This window comes from Helianthus annuus, chromosome 2 (assembly GCF_002127325.2).
Source record: "Helianthus annuus cultivar XRQ/B chromosome 2, HanXRQr2.0-SUNRISE, whole genome shotgun sequence".
NCBI classification, from domain to species: domain Eukaryota; kingdom Viridiplantae; phylum Streptophyta; class Magnoliopsida; order Asterales; family Asteraceae; genus Helianthus; species Helianthus annuus.
The window spans coordinates 35130229-35152440 of NC_035434.2; the positions used below are offsets into that span (position 1 = coordinate 35130229).

General features: G+C 33.3%; 1 protein-coding gene and 1 long non-coding RNA gene across 9 annotated transcripts; one reads left to right on the forward strand and one right to left on the reverse strand.

The window, feature by feature from the left end:
* The first annotated feature begins 2773 nt into the window (after positions 1 to 2773).
* LOC110915279 lies at positions 2774 to 4846 on the forward strand. 4 transcript variants are annotated; one of them, XR_002578858.2, is made up of 6 exons: positions 2782 to 3010; positions 3138 to 3230; positions 3307 to 3378; positions 3449 to 3487; positions 3599 to 3812; positions 4350 to 4846. It is a non-coding gene; the product is annotated as an uncharacterized LOC110915279 (long non-coding RNA). The 4 variants fall into 4 exon arrangements; XR_004885362.1 differs by lacking the exon at positions 3449 to 3487 and having other exon boundaries at positions 2774 to 2965; XR_002578857.2 differs by having other exon boundaries at positions 3449 to 3812.
* A 6738-nt stretch (positions 4847 to 11584) lies between these two features.
* Positions 11585 to 16222, reverse strand: LOC110915230. 5 transcript variants are annotated; one of them, XM_035986335.1, is made up of 8 exons: positions 15970 to 16220; positions 15275 to 15466; positions 14339 to 14421; positions 13315 to 13390; positions 13108 to 13218; positions 12502 to 12650; positions 11921 to 12038; positions 11585 to 11849 (listed from the first exon to the last, which is right to left on the reverse strand). In XM_035986335.1, exons 1-8 carry the CDS (start codon positions 16073 to 16075, stop codon positions 11824 to 11826), a joined length of 861 nt encoding a protein of 286 aa, XP_035842228.1. In that variant the 5' UTR covers positions 16076 to 16220; the 3' UTR covers positions 11585 to 11823. The 5 variants fall into 5 exon arrangements, 4 of the variants coding, with proteins under 4 accessions (XP_035842228.1, XP_035842230.1, XP_035842238.1 ...); XM_035986337.1 differs by having other exon boundaries at positions 12495 to 12650; XR_004885363.1 differs by having other exon boundaries at positions 11831 to 11849; positions 11921 to 12034; positions 15970 to 16222.
* Between the last annotated feature and the right edge of the window lie 5990 nt (positions 16223 to 22212).

Genomic DNA, 22212 nt, shown 5'->3' on the forward strand with positions numbered 1-22212 from the left:
CGTCATAAATGCGTAGCAAGTTGCTACACATTTTAGACGTTATAATTAATAATACTATTAGTTAAATATTTAACTATGACACCAATATAATAATAAATGTTTTGTCACAAATGCATAACAAATTGCTACGCATTTCATATGCAATAATTAAAAATATTATTAGTTAAGCTTTTAAATATAATTCAAATATAATATTACATGTTTGTTATAAATGTGTAGCAAGTTGCTACACATTTCTGACGCAACAATTAATATTTAAATGAATTTAACATATCTAATTCCAACAAATAAATAATAGTTCCGTCGGAAATGCGTAGCAAGTTACTACGCATTTCCGACGCAATATTCAATAATAATAATAATTAAACGTTTAAATATAATTCAGATACAAATATAATTCATCCGTCGTAAATGCGTAGCAAGTTGCTACGCATTTCCGACACAATACTTAGAATTAGTATTTTTCTCACTATTGTGTCGCAAATTGGCCAAAAAAATCAAAGTCTTTTTTCCGTAGGAAATGCATAGTAAATGTGTCAGAATTTGTTACACATTTTTTTTGCGTAGGAAATTTTCGTAGCAAAATGAACACTTTTCTAGTAGTGAGTAAACTCGAACCAATGAGTTACGTACATGTTTTGGTACAATCAGATCGATCGAATTCGAGTAAACTTTACCTAAAAATGATGTTTGATTTGCAATTAGCTCCTGAGAATGATATGGGTTTGATTAAAAAGATAGAGAATGATATGATATATTCACATAGGAAATAACTATCAGTATGCCCGTACGATGGGGTGGGAGCGACACATCGCATTCCGATACTCGTTTTTGTTAGTTTTCTTATTCATATAATATTTATTGTAGCATCATCGAAATGGATATACATTAAAAGCGAACTAATCGGGTAATCCATTTCATTGTGTTGTGCATGGTTCGGTCGGTTCAGTTATTATCCTCACTGGTCATCGGTTAGTCTATTTTATTAACCAATCATTTTTCTGTTAATCACTACGTTTTATTCGGTTAGATTGGTAGTTTTTGGTTTGGTTCATTTATAGTTCAGTTAATAGCAAAAACCAAACTTGAGGTAAAACTTTTGCTTAGAAATATATGAAATTGAGATATAATACATGAAATGAAAGTATAAATATATGAAATGGAGATATAAAATATAAAATACATGAATTGGAGGTATAAAAGCTAGAAATATATGAAAATATGAATGATTTGGTCCAGTTCAGCTGTATAAAAAAATTGCTAACCGGTTTTTGGTTAATTCGATTTTCAGTTTTTAGATAATTCAGTTTTTGATTGATTTCGGTTCGGTTACGTCTGATTTCGGTTTAGTTTAGGCTAACGATTTAGTTATTGCTCACAGATAACCAATTTTGGCTAATAACTGACGGGTGCGCGCGCGATGTGACAGTAAACACAGTCATTGCCACGATGTGCATTTTTCGGTTGGTTAGATTATTATGCTCAATTGAAATCGAGGTCATCAATTAGTCTATTTTATTAACCAATCTGTTTTAGTTAATCGGTTTGATTTATTTAGTTAGATTGATGGTTTTGTTTTGATTCGTTTAATTTCGGTTAATAGCCATAACCAAATTTGGGCTAAAACTTTTTATTATAAATACATGAAATTTAGGTACAAATACATGAAATGGATGTATGGGTACATGGAATATAGAGGTGTAAATACATAAATTGGGGGTATAAATATGAAATACATAAACTGAAGGTATAAAAGCTAGAAATATATGAAAATATGAATGGTTCTGTTCAATAAATTTTGTTTAAATAAGGGTTCATAAAAAACGATAACCGTTTTGGTTAATTCAGGTTTCGCTTAATCAGGTTTCACTTAATTTAGTTTTTGGTTGATTTCTGTTCGAGCTTCGATTAACGATTTAGTTATTACTCATCCTTAGACACTGTTAATCACATAACATATCAACTTTTTAAATTTAAAAACTATAGCAATACTATACTCAAATTAAAGAGAAAAAAAAATACTCGTTTAAAAATCGGGAGGTAGGGGGGAGTTAGTTTTTTTATAAAGGGAAAAACTGTAACTACTAACTAATTATCTATAATTTTGTTAAAGATGAGAGATTAAAGTGTAATTTAGAGATGAGAGGATTAAATTGACAGTATTTAACCACTTGACATTCTGCAGCTATTAAACATTTTTTGATAACGACTAAGTACGTTGGGCTTTAATCGCTTGTACACTAAGGCATCATATACTTGTACCTTTTAATCCACACGTTAATACTGATTAAGACAACCATCAAAAAGTCGACAAAAATGAGTAGATCGTCGCGATACTTTTGGATTTTTTTTAAAACATTATAGTTTATAAGATATAGCAAGAATACGTAAAAGCATTATAAGTTTGTTGTGGAGGGAAAAGTGTAACTAATTACCCATAATTATGTTAAAACTCAGTGATTTAAGGGTAATAAGATGGGGAGCTAAAATATAATTATTGTTTAAAACACCAATTTCCCCTTATTTTATGGGTGTATTTAAAAATTAAGAGAAAAATTTCTTATTTTTTGGTTATCTTAAAATGTCATCCATCATGGATTATAAGGCTATGAGGTATACTTTCACGTCCATTAACTACACGTAGGCGTCACATCACCTATTTGACCCTCTTTCACTTCATCTCACTATAAGAAAATGGTTTAATCCCTATTAACGCCCCTTGAATTAATTAAAATACATACATATATCTCTACTGTAATAAAGCAAAACTTTTACGGGCCAAATTAGGGGTTCAAAATTTTTAATTTCAAATTGCATTCTCCTCTCTCCGAAAAGAAAAGCCCTTCTCTCTTCCCTGTTCTCTCTCTTTCATTCTCTGAAACCCTAAATCGATAGCCACTCCCCTCCCCACTCAACCCTGAAGTTTGATTCACACATATCCGTTTTCAAGTTCAGTTCGCATATGGTAGGTTCTGTGTTTTGGATTAGTTTTCGCCGCCGATTAATTGAGGTTTTGCGATTGAGGCACGAATTTCTTTGTTGTTGTTACTTTGATTGTTTGTGTGGTTTGTTGTTGTTGTTTGAATCGATTCTTGATTTCTTTTGACTGGTTGGATTCTGTATTCTGTATAATTTAGGGAACAAAGTGATGTCTCGGTTTGAAAGAGTTGATTATGGTCATTGGCTTCAACACCAACGAGGAATATTAATGAATTAACTATGTGTGTTAGGTATGTATTCAAGACGTTTATATCCATCAATTCGTCTGTATATTTTGATTTGAAAGCTTTGATTTGTGATTCACAGGTCCGATGTTTCTATTACTCTGTTCTTCACGTACAATATGGCCCTTGAACCACCTTTGGAGAAATATGATAGGTAAATAACAAATTTCTGCAATGTTATGGTTCGTTCAGTTCCTAATCTTTATTTATTTATTTATCTGTAGACTTCAGACATTTGTTAAGTGGTTTTGCTTTTGTTTGAGGTTTGTTAAGTGCTAATTATAAGTTTTGATATTGGAGGAAGCAATTGATGATCTCTGATAGGGTACAGTTTGCACAATTCTTAATCTTTGTACCATTTTCTGCAATTTTAGGAAGCAGGGTCGAGTCATCTCACACTCACACACATTTAAATAGACTATATAGTTTTGTAAAAGAACAAGAATAAGGAAAGCCAAAGAAGACGGAATATTGGGGACTCTATTTGATTGTCTTTTATCACAACAGACCCAGACAAAATATGTCATTGCAGGCAGTTGTTTTGCGTTGGATGATTGGCGGCTTCGGCAGCCTCCTTGAAACATACTCGTAAGTGGCGTTCCAACCAAAAGTTAGGTTTATTGATTTCTGAATAATTATGTGGTGAATAATTATGATGCTTGTATCTTTTTTTTTCTGTTCGTTATTAAGTATTCAATTATAATCAATTATTACCTGTTATAGACTATTCAGAGTTAGGTTTATGGTGTTTTAGGTTTGCTTTTGTTGATTACTGGAAAAACTGTAATCAGGTGAAGTTATTGGTAGATCTATCTGTAGCCTCAAGTCATATGGTTTTTACTCATAGATTACAGCAGGTTTCTCAAATTAGGATGTGTTTAGTACTCAAATAGTCAATCTGTGTTGATCAACCACCGGGTGCATCATTAAAGAAATATGCACAAGACAAACTATAAAACTATAGATATAGAGAAGTACAATCAGTGTTGTATTAGTGAGGAAAAATGAAGCTATATTTTTTCATCAAATGCATTTATTGGCTCCTGTGTGATATTGTATTCTTTTGTATTTTTTTTTATTTAAAGAGCCTTGTATATAACTCTTTCTAAAATGTTCTTATTGCAGAATCACATTTTTTTATAATCTTTATGGGGGACGCAGACAACACTTTTCCACCTACCAAAAAACGAGCTGCTGGTAGAGAATTGTCTCGGGATAACCCGGGTCTTGACGATGAAGAAGAGGTTCCGGGGGAAGAAACCGAAACGGATACACATTCAAAAGGGCGAGTGATGAAGTGCTGGCAAATAGAAGAATAGTCAAAGTCAAACGTGGTCAAACATCATAAACCCCCTCTGCATCTTCTAATCCTTTCGCCGCCATTCGTTTGGTACCCCCTGCATCTTCTAATCCTTTCGCAGACAACACAACCCGTTTTAAAAAAACGTGTCGGGTTCGGGTTGACCCGTATTGAAAACAGGTCCGGGTTTGGGTTGACCCATTTAACTATTTAGAAAAAAAGGTTTTATATTTTTGTTTTTTCCGTTACATGTTTATATTATGCTTTGCAGGGGAGTTTGCATGTTATTCTAAGAAATCATATAAAAAAATTATTTTGTAAATTTAATTTTTTTTTAACACAACCCATAACCCGTGAAGATCACGGGTATATAACCTAGTATATATATATATAGCATGTTGTGTGTGTCTAACTTTTGCAATGCTTGATTCTCTCCCTCTCTCTCCTACTTAACTTCTTAACATGTGAGGCTTTTAATGCCTTTTAACACCCTTCAGGAGTGGTATAACAAGTGTTAACAGATACCAACTAGGATTAACACCTATGGATGTTAGAGTATACCAAGTGGCCTAATATAGTATAGATATGTATTTTAATGAGAAATTAAGAATAAAGTATGATACTTGAGATGAAGTATATATGCACAGGGGCGGATCTACGCATACCATTACGGATTCACGCGAACCCACTTAGTTTCTAAATTTTAATAGAAAATATATATAAAAAATTTGGAGTGAACCGATAAATATCAATGTTTTTAAACCCGGGCCGGCGGGTCGGACCGGTCCGGCCGGGACCCGGAGATAAGAGCGGGCCGGTTCGCTTGTATGAGCCGCTTCAACATTGGGCCGGTGGTCGGGCCGGCAGCCGGGCGGTCGGGCCGGCGGGTCATGGCCAGTAGGTCAGGCCGGTCAGAAATGTTCCTGGAAGTTTTTCCGGCAAGAATGGTGGATTTAACGTTTTTCTGGTGAGAGTTAGTGTGGAGAGATGATGTGAACAAAGATAATGGGCAATTGGATGGGCCCATTAGATCCATCAAGGTTTTAATCTTCTCCGTTGAAGGAGACGTCTGAATTTTTCACCAGAAAATGAGAGGATGCGGTTTGGGTTTTTCATCGAAAAAAGGTGAAACTTAAAGGAGGTGGAAAGTGCGATGGTGGAAATTGCAGTGTAGTCTGCAAGTCTTTAAATAATCCTTTTGTACTTTTGTAGTTGTATTATTTAATTAATTAAATAGTTGTTTTATCCATACTAGTACAAAGAAGGTATCCAATGCAATATTTTTTTCTTTTTAACATTATGTATAATTTAAATTTTCAGTATTTTTTAATTAATTAACTAAAATAGTTATATTATTTGTATTCTACTTGTATTTCTGAACACTTATATAGTTATATAATTTATGACGTAATCCGGGTCTTAAATCCGGTCGAACCGATCGGACCGGTCCGACCTTTGACCCTGTAAGGCGACCGGGTCGACCTCCGGTCCGGTTCTGAAAACATTGATAAATATATTTAAGAGGTGAACCCATGACAAAATAAAAGGCTATTGTAGATTTGTAGTGTAAAAGTCATCTGTTTCTAGATATGTGGTTACAGTTTCGAATCCCATTGCCTACTTTTTTTGTAAAGCTTTCTTTCTCTTCTTCTATTCCAATATTTGAAGTTTTCATATTTAACAATATGTAAAACCAATTGTTTTATATGGTCATGGTCCACCAAATAACTAAAACAGAAACATGATAAGACATTAGAATTCAAATAACAATTAATAACAATCTAAGCATATATAATTCTAGGAATACATAATTTGTCATTGGATAATAAAATAAATAATTGATATGCATGTGATACCCAGAGTGTCCACCAGTACGTAGGCTTGTAAATGATTTTTTTTATTTCTAACAAACGATTACTACATGTTTTTTAGTAAATTAACATTTAACCAAAAAAATTGGGTAAAATAACAATTAACAAACTTTTGGGGGAACTTCTAAAGTTGGGATACATCAAGGAAGTTGAAAACATGAACGAATAACTTTATTATTATGGTTTTCTCATTTAAAAGTTATGATTTGAGGTATGCATTTCCATAAAATCTTTTAGACTTGATTAGAATATGATAACAACTATTAGTTACATCGGTATTATATAATTATTTTTAAGTGCACTATAAAGCTAAATCAATGTCGCAAAAAGAATTGTAAGATTTTTTTTATGAATTAATAAAACGACAACTTCGGTTTGACCATGAAATACCGGGTCCGACCCAAAATTCTAATATTTGGTTGTGAAAAATCTTACTATCGAAAAAATCTGAACCCATTGAAAAAAAAAAATTTCTGGATCCGCTACTGCATATACCAAGATCTCGCATGTCTCATGACTACATGCGTGACTACATGCGTAATATTTATCTAGCATGACTAAGCTAAACTCATATAACACATGTGAAAAAAATGGTACTTTCGTGTTTTCTAATAACAAAGTTTATCGTAGTTGTTTAAAAATAAAAATTTTATGGACATATACCATGGTACCTTCTTCTTTGTGACTTACAATTCACTCGTTTGAAACTCTCTATGTCTTTCCTTGTAACCGTCGACCATCATAGTCGTTTAACAAATCCCGGTGACCAATGTTTCCATATATATTACGATTGTAAGTTTGGCCATCATTGCTCATTTACACACTCTACTCACAACTCTCCCATATTCACCCTCGAAATCTTTCTTTGCTACCCTGAAATTTCTTCTGTAGCCTATGTTTTATTTTACCCAGTGTCCAGTGATAGATACAAAAAAAAATTCACTACAAGGGGTAAATTAATTGATACTTGAGGCACTTACAAGTTACAACAACCAAAATCACCGCTAGCTTTAATAGTTGATTCGATTGCTTTTAGATAACACTTATGTTAAAAAAAGATCAAAGCTCCTGATAAAAATCTTAAATAAAAAAGTCAGTTAATGTAGACAAACGAATACTAATGTAAATACTATTTAAAAAGTAATGAAAACAAAAACACTAAAGATGTAATTTTAATAATGGGAAGTTTGATAATTAGGGGCGGAGGTAATTCACTTTTCATCACTCATCACACCAATTATGTTTCGTCACGTCATCGAATTTGGTTACAACATTAGTGATGGATATTTAGTGGGGATGCCTATCACTCACCACATGTGAAGGAGAAGGAAGCTGGGAGTGAAGGAGAAGGAAGCAGTGAGTGTTTTGGAAGAAATCTTCAACGCGTTATCAACACCACGCATGGTCAGAGTCGGTGGCAGCGGTGTTCCACGCATGGTTCTTCTACCACCACGTAGCGTAGTGGCGTACGTACCTTGTATTAAGAGGTAACATCCGCTACCTCTTCACGATTCGACGGTAGTGTAAATTTTAGAAAAAAAAAATGACGTCTTTCAATTTTGTTACCTATTTTTTTTAAACGTACTACTATAAGAATTTTTTAGATCCGCAATTAAGGTAGCGTCCAGTCTTCTTATTTATTATGAAGAAACAAGCTCGCACGAAATAGTGGATGCTATTAAAAAAAAAAAAAAAAAAAAAAAAAAAAAACACGAAATAGTGGACCCTTATTTAAAATAGTAGTCAAATGAGAACACTTTGTGGAATTTGAGGACCCTTAGTTAAAATAGTCAAGTCAAATGAGATAACATTTTGTTTTTTTCCTCTGATTTATTGCGATGTGGTCACCAGTTCAACATTATACGGCGGACCCCGACTACCCTAAATTGCGGTGAAATTAAAAAAGCATTTACATCTTTCATCATTTTTTACTACATGTTATATTAAAAAATACTGTTTTTCTCTATTTTTTTCAATCAAATAATATTTTCTATATTTTCTCTCTCCTATACTCATAACCATTTTCAAAACATATTAAAAAATTATGGATATTCAACAGTGTCCTTCAAATATATAAATGAACGGTAGCGTTTTATATCTCCAATATTCACAACCACTTTTTATATTATAAAGGGTAAATTACTTTTTGAGTCTCTGTGTTTTGAGTGTTTTAACCACTTGAGTCCAAAATCAAAATTTTAACGCCTTAAGTTCCTATAGCCACTTTTCTTAACCATTTGAGTATAAATTTGTAGCACTTTTAGAATTGTTTGGTTAAGTATTATTAAATGATCAAAGTAGCCTTACAGTTAAAATATAAAAAAAATAAATTATTAATAAATGTTTCTCACTCTGTCTTATATATCTCTCTCCCCTTATCTCTTTCTCTCTCTCTCGAAATATTCTTCTGCACCTTCATCTCTCTCTCATCTTTCTTTCTCTCTCTAGACCACATGCATCCCCCACCACCGTCACCACCACAGCCACAACCACCTCCGTCGCCAACCACCACCACATCATCATCGCCACCATCCCAAATCACATGTCTAGAATCCCTCATCTGGGTATCCATCAAAATCACAAATTTCCCCCATCTGAGTATCCATCAAACACACATACACACACACAACTAGGGGTGAGAAATTAACCACCATAACCGATAACCGAACCATAATTGACATAACCGAACCACTAATAACTGATAACCAATATAACCAATGGTTATGGTTATAAAACTTTGTACAACCGCTCAATCGGTTATGGTTATGGTTATGAAGCTTTGGTTAACCGATATAACCGAAACCGAGCCGAACTTGTGATGTTAACTTTATATAATGGATTTGTGTTTTACAAAACCATATATAGGGTTTTTACTAAGATAAAAGTATGTTAGTAACAAAATGATCTTGATGTAGATGCCATTTATTTTGATAAAGAACTAAGGTGTTATGGCCATAATTGTTTTTGTGTGAGAATTACCTTATTAAAAGAACCCTAAATCGATAGTTTAACCAAAAAGTTTAGTCTCCGTTATCTTATAAAATAGGCTCAAGCTAAGTTCAAATCGTGCATAACCCTATTAATTTCAAGCCTTGCTTGGTTACTTAACCGAAATTAACCAAAACCGAACCATAACCGATTAACCATAACCGAAGTTTGGTTATGGTTATGGTTACCAAAACTCCATAACCAAACTAGTGGTTATGGTTATAGTTAATAGTAAAAACCGAACAAAACCGACCCATGCACACCCCTACACACAACATCATCCCACCATTTTCTCTCTTTCTAAAAATCCATACATATATTCATAGGCACACACACCCATTAACAAGATTCAACAAAATGCATTATTGATCTCCTTCAATATATGGTGATCATGAATTTGGGAAGCTTGTTCATCGTATGAACCCACCAAGGTAAATTAAATCATCAAAAAAGTGAATATATATATATATATATATATATATATATACTAGTCGTTTACCCGCGCGATGCGGCGGGAGTGGCGATTTACAATAGGAACTCGTTTACTGTTCGTTTATCAGTCGTCTCGTGATATATTGTATAGTACTTAAGTTAGTTTTCTTATTCGTGATATATTGGTTTATCAATCGGGACACTGGGCAGACCAATTTCAAAAAAAAAATAGAAACGTAAACACAATGGTGCGTATAACTAAAGTATTAAAAAAGGTACTTTGAACTAAAATTTTATATGTGGTTGATAAAGAGAGTATCAATATAAGAATTCATAGAACATGCTCTTTTGGTCAAAATAGCCAAACACTTGTATTGATAAGGATTCAAACTAAGGTATATTGTTAAGGGGTAGGCTAAACGTACCCCCTCTTGTTAATTTTTATACCCTCCTTCAATAAAATCACATTAAAACTTGTAATATTTATCCCCTATACAAATTATCATTCTAAAAAATATTCTTTTTGTTACAAAACAAATTCAAAAGTGTAAAAAAGATTACAGACGTTTTTTTTTTCAAAAAACAATATTGTTTTTTAATTTTTATTTAAAAAACGTTTTTTTTTTAAGTTCTTAGATATTATTTTTAAAGACACTTTCTCAAATAGTATTTTTATTATGCTTTTTTATTGAACATCTTTACAATTAAATAATAACTTTTTTTATAAAAAAAAAGTTTTGAGCTCTCGTTTTAAAAAAGGTCTATATTATGTTTTCCCGCGTCTAAAGGTCTTACTTTTATAATTTTTAATACTTTAAATGTGTTTAAAAAATAATTAACAATTTTTATTTATTAAAGAGTAATAAAGTTTTTTTTAAATAATGTTTATAGCCCTAGCACATATTAATCATTCAAACCATCTATGTAAGTAAACAAATAAACAATAGGTACTAAAATAATTTTATCAAACTATAAATTAACAAGCTATATAAGTTCAAATTTAATTAGTGTAAGGAGTATGTTATAAGCAAGTTAAAACCAGTTTAAGACTTTCGATCGAAGTGAACACATTAAAAAATATGTTTTTTAAAATAATATATAAAAAAACAAAAATTTTGAAGAAAAAAAAAACGTCTGCAATAATTTTTTACACTTCTGAATTTGTTTTGTAACAAAAATAATACTTTTAAAAAATGATGACATGTATAGGGGGTAAATATGATAAGTTTAAATATGATTTTATGAAAAGGGGGTATGAAAAGTAACAAGAGGGGGTACGTTTAGTAACCCCCATTGTCAATAGTAGCTAATGGGAATGAATTCGAAGTTGACTCAAGTTATTACTAAAATTGTGAAAAGAATAAATGAAAGTTAACAAACGGAAGTTATTACTAAATAATATATAGGAATGTAGAGAAAAAAATTAGCACACCTACGTGTATTTGGGAAAGAACCGATACACGATCACATTGTATGCTAGTTCATTATAAATCATATTATGTTTATTTGGGAAACGAACAGTGCTAAATACTCAGATCCTATCATCTAAATTCTAAAGTTCATCTTAACCTTCTGTTAAGGTCTGTACGCCACCATGTATTCCATGAAAATGAACACAAACTGGAAACAAGTGAGTGGTATATGATGCATTATTGTCCAGTCATAGGTGATTGAAATTTGTTCCATTCACTATCTAACAAATCAAAAGTTCTTCATAGGTGACTGACATTCACTATCTAACAAATCAAAAGTAGTTTAAAACACACAGGTAAGCAAAATCATAAGTAGACATAAACCCACCTTTTCAAGTTCATAATGATTGTCAAGAGTCCGGATCAATAACTTTCGGCTACAAACGGTTCGAACCGTATAAACAATCAAAACATTCCCATAGTTGAGAAATATTAAATGGTTCGAACAATAAATCATACCACTATATCTAAAACATCAAGAACTTGAGCAAAGAATCTCCATAGGAACGGAACGGCATCGCTGGATCGGATAGAACTCAAAATGAAGTGATTTCTTTATATTCTAATATTATAAAAAAAGTATAAGAAAGGATTCACCAAATGCTAGAAAGAACTAACTTAACAATCACTTGCCAGTTTCTTGCATGATTTTCAAGCTTTCGCGATGGCGCTCTTCATGAACTCGAATACCACCAATTTCCTTTAGCAGAACAAGCCGTTCTGAATCTTTTATCAAGGTCAATGACGCTATCTACCAAAATGCATGATTATTAATAATTATATTATATATATATATATACAATACCTCACCCATCAAAATCAGACTAAAGAGACACCATACCTTCCCCTCTACACAACATAATACAGATTATAAGTCCATGGGTTGAGCAGGTTGAAGATCTCCCAAAGTGTATGTTTAATGTATTAAACAAAAACTTTATGAATTATTTTATAAAAAGTTGTTTATTTATTTTAATAATGCAATTATCATAACCACATATAACACATTAATAAAAACGAAAAAGAAAAGAAAAAATGCATTTGACTTTGTTGGACGAAAGGTGTTTCGGACTTTCGGCTCAACCTCAACCTGACACAACTCATACGAAAATGACTTTGGCCACATTCCCACCTCTATGCTTACTGATACAAAGCTTACCCAATAATTCATAGACTCGTATTTGGAGAAAACAACAAAGCTAGTTACTTGTTACCAGGACCAGGGGAGGCAACATGAAGAACTCCAGAGCAACCAGCAAAGGCGACACAAAGTCTTTCAAAGTCCAACAAAAATGCCTGGAAAGATGCAGCCTCTCTTTAGCATTCTCCAACTTCTTCAAATGACCATTCTTTGACTCAGCACCTTCATAGCAATTGCATAAACCATCAGTCAGAGCAATATCGCGGTCACTCAAATAGAAACGGGTCAATTAAGTCAGATTCATAACCAAGTAAAACAACGATAGATGGTTAATAGAAACTTTACTTGATAATTTGAAGAAGAAAGTAATCGAGTTACAAGAATATGAAGTAAAACCAGAAGTTAAAGTTTGACAAAATCAACGTTGTGAACAAAAGAAAACAAAATTCCACCCAAACCAAACCATTCTTGGTCAGCTTAATTGGTTTGGCGAAGTGGACTAACAGAGCTGGTTTGGCTCGTAAAATTGCAAATCGATCTTACCTGTTTGGCCAACATTCTGTAGCATTATTTGGCCTAACAATAGACTATGTCCTCCTTTCCAATGTTGTGAATAGAAAATAACACTGATTTTTTAAGCATAATGATTAAATAAATATACAGTTTAAAAAAACCAAACCTTGGAAAATAGTAGAATTCCTCATTGCGGCTGCGTTCGCTGAGGTTGCGCTGGCTACGGTGTTGTGGCTGCACTCGCTGCGGTTGCGCTGGCTGCAGCGTTGGATTGCATCTACTCAAAGCTTAGTAAAACAACATATCTACTCAACCATGTCAATCAACTAATAATATATGCACATCGATGATATGAATTTGAGTAACATCTTACCAATAGTGTCGTTCCCCAAAAATCTCTCAAGCATTACAACCAAGGAATTGGGAACAGAAAATACAAGGTTACTTGCCTACAGTTCAGTAAAAGATACCAACAATTAATCCGAAATTTTTATAATTCAAATCAGCATAATACACACCATGCTGATGTAAGCATATAAGCGAAATGCACTTCAACACGGAACAATTAACTGGGTCAATAACTCAATACAGAACAATTAAGTGGGTTAGAAAACATATAAAAAATACAATAACTAATAATCTTCACCTATAATAGATGCATTTCTAGATCCAGATCTAAAGATGTACCCATTGACATCTGAAACTTTGGCATCATCAATTGGTATATCATAACATTTAAAGTTCTCATTTTCTAATTAAATTTTGAAAATATGGAAAAATAAAACAATCAATGTGCAGAGCTTTAACATGGTTGTTCTCACTTTCACTATGACCCTTTTGTCACAAAAAAGCCTATACAATACCTTATATTTCCATTTCACAGGCCTTCTACCTTTTTTTCACCAAAGCATATTTCCCTTAATAGTGTCAATTTGGCTTTGCATAAGTTCCTGGTACTCGGTTTATTCAGATTTGTCATACACAAGAGCCCAACCCTCCTCTTCTAGAACCTCACTGGGCATATCCCTTAGTTTTGACTGCAGCCACCAAATCACCAAGCCAAAAAATTAGGCTAATACACATAAAGATAGGAAAACAGATGTGTCGCAGGGTCAAGTTGGGTAACAGTAATATGCCAATTAACTTACCTTAACATGAATTTATATGAAACCAAATAACAGCACCAAGTTCACTAATATGTAGATTTCTTATAATGTGTAGATTTATGCTGTTCTTTTCTTTTCTAGCATTTTTGCAAGACTGGTGATTTAAAACTCATATACTGTTCTTCACTTTAGCAGCCTTGATGAAACAGTGAATTCGGGTTTCATATACAAATTACATAAAAAGTAAAAACTATAAACTAAGAAAAAAATATCAATAATGATATAATTTACCTTGAGAGAGGCTCCACCAACTATGAAACCATCAACATTTCTTAGCCCTCCCAATTCCTTGCAGTTGGAACCATTCACAAACCCTGCATATAAATACATTAAAACTCAATTTTAAACTCAAGACCACCCGCACAAATATATAATTACTTATTTGTATTACATAATAGCAAAGTTATAATTATGCATGAGCAACTCCTGATCCGTTTCCTTTTTTAGCTAATTTCTTTTAAAATTCTTAACAATTTAACACATTAGCATGACCTGGAGCGAGAAGCAACCAACACACAAGTGAATGGGTCAAAATTGTTATTGTTAACTATATTAAAAACATATTTAAGGAGCTGAGAAGTCTAGCCGGTTATACCAAGCTGCAAATCACATTATATCATATAATCGACCTTTGTGATCATGGCAAATGATTTGGACAAGTGTATGAATACAACTGAGTTTGTTACTCATCATTACAGAAACACGCTTCGAATGACCCAACACGTTTCGACCATGATCAAGCACCTCCAAGTTGATCGTAATTTCTGTGGTTGCAGGAGTAATAAGAAATGGTGAGCCCTAATAAAATGTGGTGATATCAGTTCACGCCATTTCTTTATCACAACTCACCTGCGAGTCCCCAACCACGTCTTTTAAATGATAATACGTATTAAAATAGCATCGAATTTAAATTTCATTTCTACTTCACGACCAACGAGTTATCGCAAAATAAGAGATTACTGCTACAGAATATACAACGTTGCTAATACCCGTGCAAAAGAGTTCCCTCAGAAAACTATTTGCGACGAATTTTGCCAGTCATCACAATAGCCAATTCTCGTCTAAATTCCATTTTCACCTTTTAAATAATGTTTTAATAGTAACTTCGGTAAAAATTTAAATAGTTTTAAATATACATAATAATTATATATTTTGAATATATATTACCAATCTTGATGAAAGATCTTGTGGTTCTTTCGATGGTAGAACCGTAGAAGTCTTTGATTTCTTTAGTCGAAAACAAAGGTCGATTGTTTTCATTTGGAGCCGTTAACATGGCATTTATGAGACCACCGGTGCTTGTCCCAGCAATTACATCAAAATAGTCTGCTATTCTTGCACCCTCATCATTTGCCAGTTCTTGAAAAAATAAATCATAAATAAATATTGTGATGGTCAACGCTATAAGTTTTAGTGGTTGCTTAATCAAATCTTAAACAGTTAGTAATGTTTTCGAACATTGTAAACCAAAAGCAATCTTAGAACAATCAGAATGAAACCAAACTTTGGCTTCACTTTGGTTTCACGGTTTAATATTATTACAAAGATTAAAAAACAAATACACAATGCCTAAAAAGTTAATAAAAAACCCTAACACAAACCAAACTTAAAAAACCATTTTTAGACCTAAAAACACCAGAGAATATAACCTAAAATTATCCATCCAAAATACAACAAATAGACCTAGATTTACACACAGCAAAATATAGCCTAATAAATAACCAAAACCCTAATTTTTCGAATCAAAGAGCAGCAGGATACCCACACGCAGAACACCGGCTCTTCTGCAAATGTCACGTAGCAGGATACGACACATAAGTAAGAATTTTTTTGAATCAGTGTGAGAAATTGAGAGGACTTACGGTGGTGGTTGTTCCGAGCGGTTGTGGTGGTTGCGAACGGCGGTGGTGGCTGCAATTGGGGTCTCCGAGTCTCCGGTGAAAGGCTAGATCTGAATGGAGAATGCATTGAGATTTGTTTATCGATCTGATGTTAATGAGAAAGGTAGATCTTGAATCTCCTTGGATAAAAACCCTAGATCCAGATCTGGAACCTCTAGAGAGAGAGAGAGAGAGGAGCAGGGAAGCGGGATTTTGAAATGTTTTGAAATGAATGTGAACTGATGTATCCTTGTGTTTTTTTTAAGTGGAAGGGTATAAGTGGAAAGTGATGTTTTCTGATGTTTAAAAGACTTGTACATTATGCTTTAGGGGTGTTTTAAGGGAATTTCAATGACCTTAAGAAGTCCTTTGGATATGCTTATTAATATATTATAGATAAAATATCCTCTGTTTTTTCATTACAAAATTATGGTATAACTGTGAGATTTTGCACATCCACCATAAAAACTCACCATCCAGCGCCGCCCACTCCCAACCCAAATAATCACATCCTCGATTTTCTAATCACAAACAGAATTTCAGATGGAGTTGCCAGATCTGATGATTCAGAACCACCATAAAGTTTCCAGTCGTTCATCACCACATCGGAAAACTCACCTCCGCCGCCTTTCATCACCCCGACGTCCATCAAACCCACATCCGAAAACTCACCATAAAACCTGCCTTCCTTCAAACCCACATCAGAAACACCATTAAACACGTCCATTACCATATCAAATCACCATCAAACCCGTCATCCATTAAACCCACATTGGAAAACTCATCGTCGTTCATCACCATCAATCCCATCGTACCACCACTTCCTCTGCCATTCATCACCACCAATAGTAGTTGTTGTATTGTTTTGTTAAGAGAGAGAAAGTTAAAGGTTGTGTTTTTAGAGAGAGAGAGAGGGGAGACTTTGAGGAGGGAGTGCTGGGAGTAGATTAGTTGAAAGAGATAAGGAAGAGATAGAAAGAGATGTAGAAGAGATAGAGTGAGGATGTGTGTTTGTTTGTGTGTATATATAATTATAAAATGGGTAATTTAACTTGTAAATACATTGTGCATTATTGACTTGTACATTTGGTGTAATTGACCAAAATGCCCTTAGAGTTAACAGACATTCTGGACGGTGTTAGAAATTTGGACTCAAATGGTTAAGAAAAGTGGCTATAGGAACTCAGGGCGTTAAATATTTTGATTTTGGACTTAGGTGGTTAAAACACTCAAAACACAAGTACTCAAAAAGTAATTTACCCTATTTTAAATATCACACTCACAATATATGGTTGAAGAGATGTGAATGCGCTAGGAAACCATAAAAATATAAGCATTTTTTTGTAACTTTTGTGTCCCAAAGAGAAAAAAAATTGGATTGGGAATCAAACCAGGTTTTGAAACTGAAATGGACCTAGTATTAAACCTGTTTGGACCTCACCCAACTTGTATGGTTTAAATTGAGTTGTAATCATATACTTTATAACCGGTTTAAACCCCATTTTAGTTAAAGACTGGTTTCAATAATGTTTGACCCAACATGACCTAGTTCTTACCCGAATCCGATTTAAGCTCACTAGCTCAAGTTGGGTTGAATTGTCTCCCGAATCATTTAGTAATTTGTCTATAAGACCATAGGTTGTGGTTTAACATTCCACCTCCATGTAAAACTATTACGTTAGCACCACATTATATTTGACATTGTTTCTACTTTCTTTCACTGCAGGGGGTGTGGTTTCACTTTCCATTGTCACATAATATTTTTTTTAAAATACAAAGTTTTATTTTTAACAATTAGTAAAACAAAATTGAAAACATTACATGAATGTATTAAAAAATGTTATGTAAAGTAAGTAAAATACATTACATAATAAACATAATAAAAACAATACATAGATGTTGAAAGAAAGTTTGAGATCATAAGAAAATTTGAATTTGATTGTAGTGTATAGCATGGCTTAAATTCTGGTTGAGCGGATATATATAAAGTGTAAAGGTAATTTAGTAAATATATATATATGGGAAAGATCCACTAAAAAGTGGTTTTTGCCTAAGTAGTCTAAGGAGGATTGTGATAATGACATGTGGCACTCCTAATAAGTAGGAATGAAGGGCATTTTGGTCCTTATAAATAGGAGTAAAAATGACATGTGGCAACCCTTTTGTTTTTTTAAAAATACAACAAAAAAATCTAGTACAAAAAAATTTAGCACAAAAAATCTAGTACAAAAAATATAGCACAAAAAATGTAGTACAAAAAAATATAGCACAAAAAATCTAATACAAAAAATATAGCTCAAAAAAATCTAGTACAAAAAAATATGGCACAACAAAATTCAGCAAAAAATGTAATACAAAAAAATCCAGCACAAAAATTGAGAAAAAACGATTTAAGACAAAAAAATTTAGCACAAAAAATTTAGTACAAAAATATAGTATAAAATCCAGCACAAAAAAATGTTATACAACATAGAAATACAAAACTTTTTAGTGGGTTTTTTTAGTCTTCATATTTAGCAATATGGTACTCAAATTAAAGATAAAAAGACGCTCGATTTTACGGTGAAATTTTTATGAAAAAATAATGTCGTATAAAAAAGTTATGAACGTTTAAAAAATGGGGGTAGAATATGCACGTGCCTTGCATGTGGAGAGAGAAAGTCCATAAATAGGATTTTCCCAATATATCCTTCCACTTCTCATTTCTCCTACACTTTCATCTTAACCATTGATTTGAAAAATGAATGACTAAGATTACTTCACATCCTACTTAGGTAAAATAAACTTTTTATTTGATCTTACCCCTATATATATATATATATATATATATATATATATATATATATATATATATATATATATATATACAGGATCAGGAGAGAACGCCTCAAAATGTGAGAACGATTCTCAGCCACAAGATCTTAGTGGTTTGTGGCTGAGATTGATGCGGTGACATTTTTGTAAATAATAGGGGTCTTGGAACTACCAGGAGGGGGTAACATAGGAAGATCCAAACAAAGATGCACATGTTAATCACATGCCATTTTCCCCCATCATATTTGAACGACAATAACTTTTTTATACGTGATTATTTTTCGAAAAAAAATTACACTATAAAACTCAGCGTTTTTTTATCTTTGCAACGAGTATACTGTTGGTATACTTTCGAAAAAAAATTAACTGGGTTTTATGGCGTTTTAGACTAGGTATTTTCATGGCGTTTCTGAACTAAGTGTTTTTATGGCGTTTTAACTAGGTATTTTCATGGCGTTTTTCTGAACTGGGTGTTTTATGGCATTTTCAAGTGAGTTTTTTCATGGCTTTTTTCTGAACTGGGTGTTTTATGGCGTTTTACAGTACAAATTATGATTTTTCTAAGCTCAAGAAATATTAATTTAGGCGGTTAGACACATAAACCGCACAAAAATGGTTTTTTTGAGCTGTTGTAAATTATATCTAAAAAAATAGTTTTTTTTGTTATGGCGTTTTAACTTTTAACTAGAAGCTGGCTCAAAAAATGGTTTTTTTGAGCTGTTGTAATTTATAACTCAAAAAAATAGTTTTTTTTTTGTTATGGCGTTTTAACTGGGAGCTATATGTCTTAAAAAATGGTTTTTTTAGCTTTTGTAAATTATAGCTCAAAAAAATAACTTTTGAGTGTTTTATGGCGTTAAAAAAATGGTTTTTTGAGCTGTTGTAAATTATAGCTCAAAAAAATAGCTTTTCTAAATTGGGTGTTTTTATGGCGTTTTATTTGAACACGCAGTTGATGTGAGTGTGTTTTTTGACAATATTACCCTTTAGTGTAATTTAAAATCAATGGCACATGTCACCACCAAAATCGTTCTCACCGTACGTTCTCACACTTTTCTTAATCCTGACCATATATATATATATATATATATATATATATATAGGATGAGGATCATTACAGAACACTAATTATTGGGAGAACATAAAGAACAACTCTAAATCACTAAATTTTTGGATTTAAGGTTCATATTTCTTAAATTTTATGTTTCTTGCATTCATATGTGTATTATATGAACACAAAAAATCATATATTATTCCCTACACAGAGTCTACATACATGTAGGTAATTTAGCCTACAGATAACCTACATGTGTGTAGGTTATTTAAACACTGAAGATTTTTCATATTTTCTTTTAAATTCTAGTGTGAGATATAATAAATCGTACATTTATAACATTTTCTTTTACTTTTTAGCTTTTTAGGATTGAAAAATTGAGTGAGTCATTTTGTTCTGAGTGTTCTCACAATATTTAGTGTTTTGCATAGAACTTTCCCCTATATATATATATATATATATATATATATATATATAGGGAGTCGCTAAAATGAAAACCACCCCCAGTTGTAAGAACCATGAGAATCAGTCTCCACCAATCAGGTTTTGACAACAGAAAGGGTAATTCATTTTTCACCTGTTTTGTCTCCTCTCTCTCTTGTTTGTCCCTCTTTCCGGTGATAGTTACCCCACCCCTCGGTTCCCCTCTTTCCGACGACAACCACCAGCCAAACACTCCTCCTCCCTCTATGGTGGCGGCGCGTGATGCCAGTGGTGGAGTTTACCGGCCGGCCACCCACACCCCGGTGGTTGAAAATCACGGCGACGACGATGAGGGTTTGTGTGATATAAGAAGTGGGGTTCCTTTTTCTGTATTTTGGGGATTTTGTGATATAAGAAGTGGGGGTTCTTTTTCTGGTTTTTGATCCGGTCGTTAGTAAGTGGTTGGTCGGCGCCGAAACACGTTGGTGGGAGGTGGTTGGTCGGCGGTGGTGGCGGGGAAGGGGGTGGGTGATCTGATGGCTCGGGGGAGAGAGGCTGTGGGTGATCTGCCATCTCCGGTAACATGTTTTGATTTTCTTTTAATCTCTGTTGTTGGTTTATTTCTTTGAATCTGTGGGTGATCTGCAACCCCATCTCTGGCCCTGTGTTTTTGGTGGTGGTTTCGATGATGCAGGTGTGTTTGTTGTTGATTTTTGGTTCTGATCTTTTTTCCTTTTTTTATGTTGATTTTTGGTTCTGATCTTTGTAGGGAGGTCGTGGTCGGTGGCGTGAATTTTTGCTGGCAACTGTTTTTGGTAACTGGTTTCGGTGATGTGATCTTGTTGGGGGTTTGATTCTGTTGAATATGGTGCTTTTTGAATCTGTTCAATCTGTTTGAATCTGTTGAATGTGTTTTGAATGATGTTCATCAGGTGCTTTTGAATGTTTGAATATGTGGGTTTTGATCCGTTTTGGATTTTTGGGGCGTGATGATGCAAAAAAAAACCTCGTATATTTTGATGACGAGGTCGCGGCAAGGATGGTGGAGGGTAGGTTTTTTGAACCTGCAACCCTACTTTTGCAGCCTCTGATTATCGGAAAATCTGAGGCAAAACATCGTTTTTTTTAAGATTCCACTCATTTTTTTTATTTTTGTTTGTTGGGTTTTTATTTTTTTGAGGCATTGATGATGACAACAATATATCTGAGACACCTCCCGAGTTTGCGATTTCTGGTGCGTTCATTTTTGCGTAAAAAAATTTTTGTAAAAAAAAAATTAAACTGTAAACATTTTAACGTAAACCGTAAACTTTTTTAACGTAAAACGTAAAACGTAAAAAGTAAAAAGTAAAAACTTCTACGTAAAACGTAAAACGTAAAAAGTAAAAACTTCTACGTAAAACGTAAAACGTAAAAAGTAAAAAGTTTTAACGTAAAACGTAAAAAGTTTAACGTAAAACTTAAAATGTAAAAAGTCTAAACAGGTTAACGAAAAACATAAAACGTAAAAAGTGTAAAAACGGCGCGTAAAACCGGGAAAAAAACGCACGTAAAAACCCGGTTGCAAAAAACGGCGTGAAAAAAACGGGGCGTAAAAAAAACGGCGCGTAAAATGGGCCGTATGAACGGCGCGTAAAAACGGGACATAAAAACGGGACGCTAAAACGGCGCGTTAAAACGGGACGTAAAACGGCTTTGTAAAAAACGTGACGTAAAAAACGACGCGGAAAAAAACGACGCCTAAAACCGGGCAAAAAAAAACGGCACTGAAAAACTACGGTCGCAAAAAACGGCGTGAAAAAACGGAGCGTAAAACGGGTCGTAAAAAACGCGCGTAAAAAACGGGTGGTAAAAAAACACGCGTAAAATTTTTTATAAAAAAATTTGATTTCAAAATTTTTGTTTAATAAAGAAATCTGATTTAGAACAAAAAT

Bases quoted from the DNA above. Each gene is read 5' to 3' on its own strand.
- LOC110915230 (XM_035986335.1), bottom strand. From the start codon at position 16,075: ATGCATTCTCCATTCAGATCTAGCCTTTCACCGGAGACTCGGAGACCC. The intron at 15,467-15,969 runs GTAAGTCCTCTC...TATTTTTTCAAG, and splicing joins CGCTCGGAACAACCACCACC to AACTGGCAAATGATGAGGGT. The intron at 12,651-13,107 runs GTTTGGTTTTTT...ATTGCTATGAAG, and splicing joins GAATTCTACTATTTTCCAAG to GTGCTGAGTCAAAGAATGGT.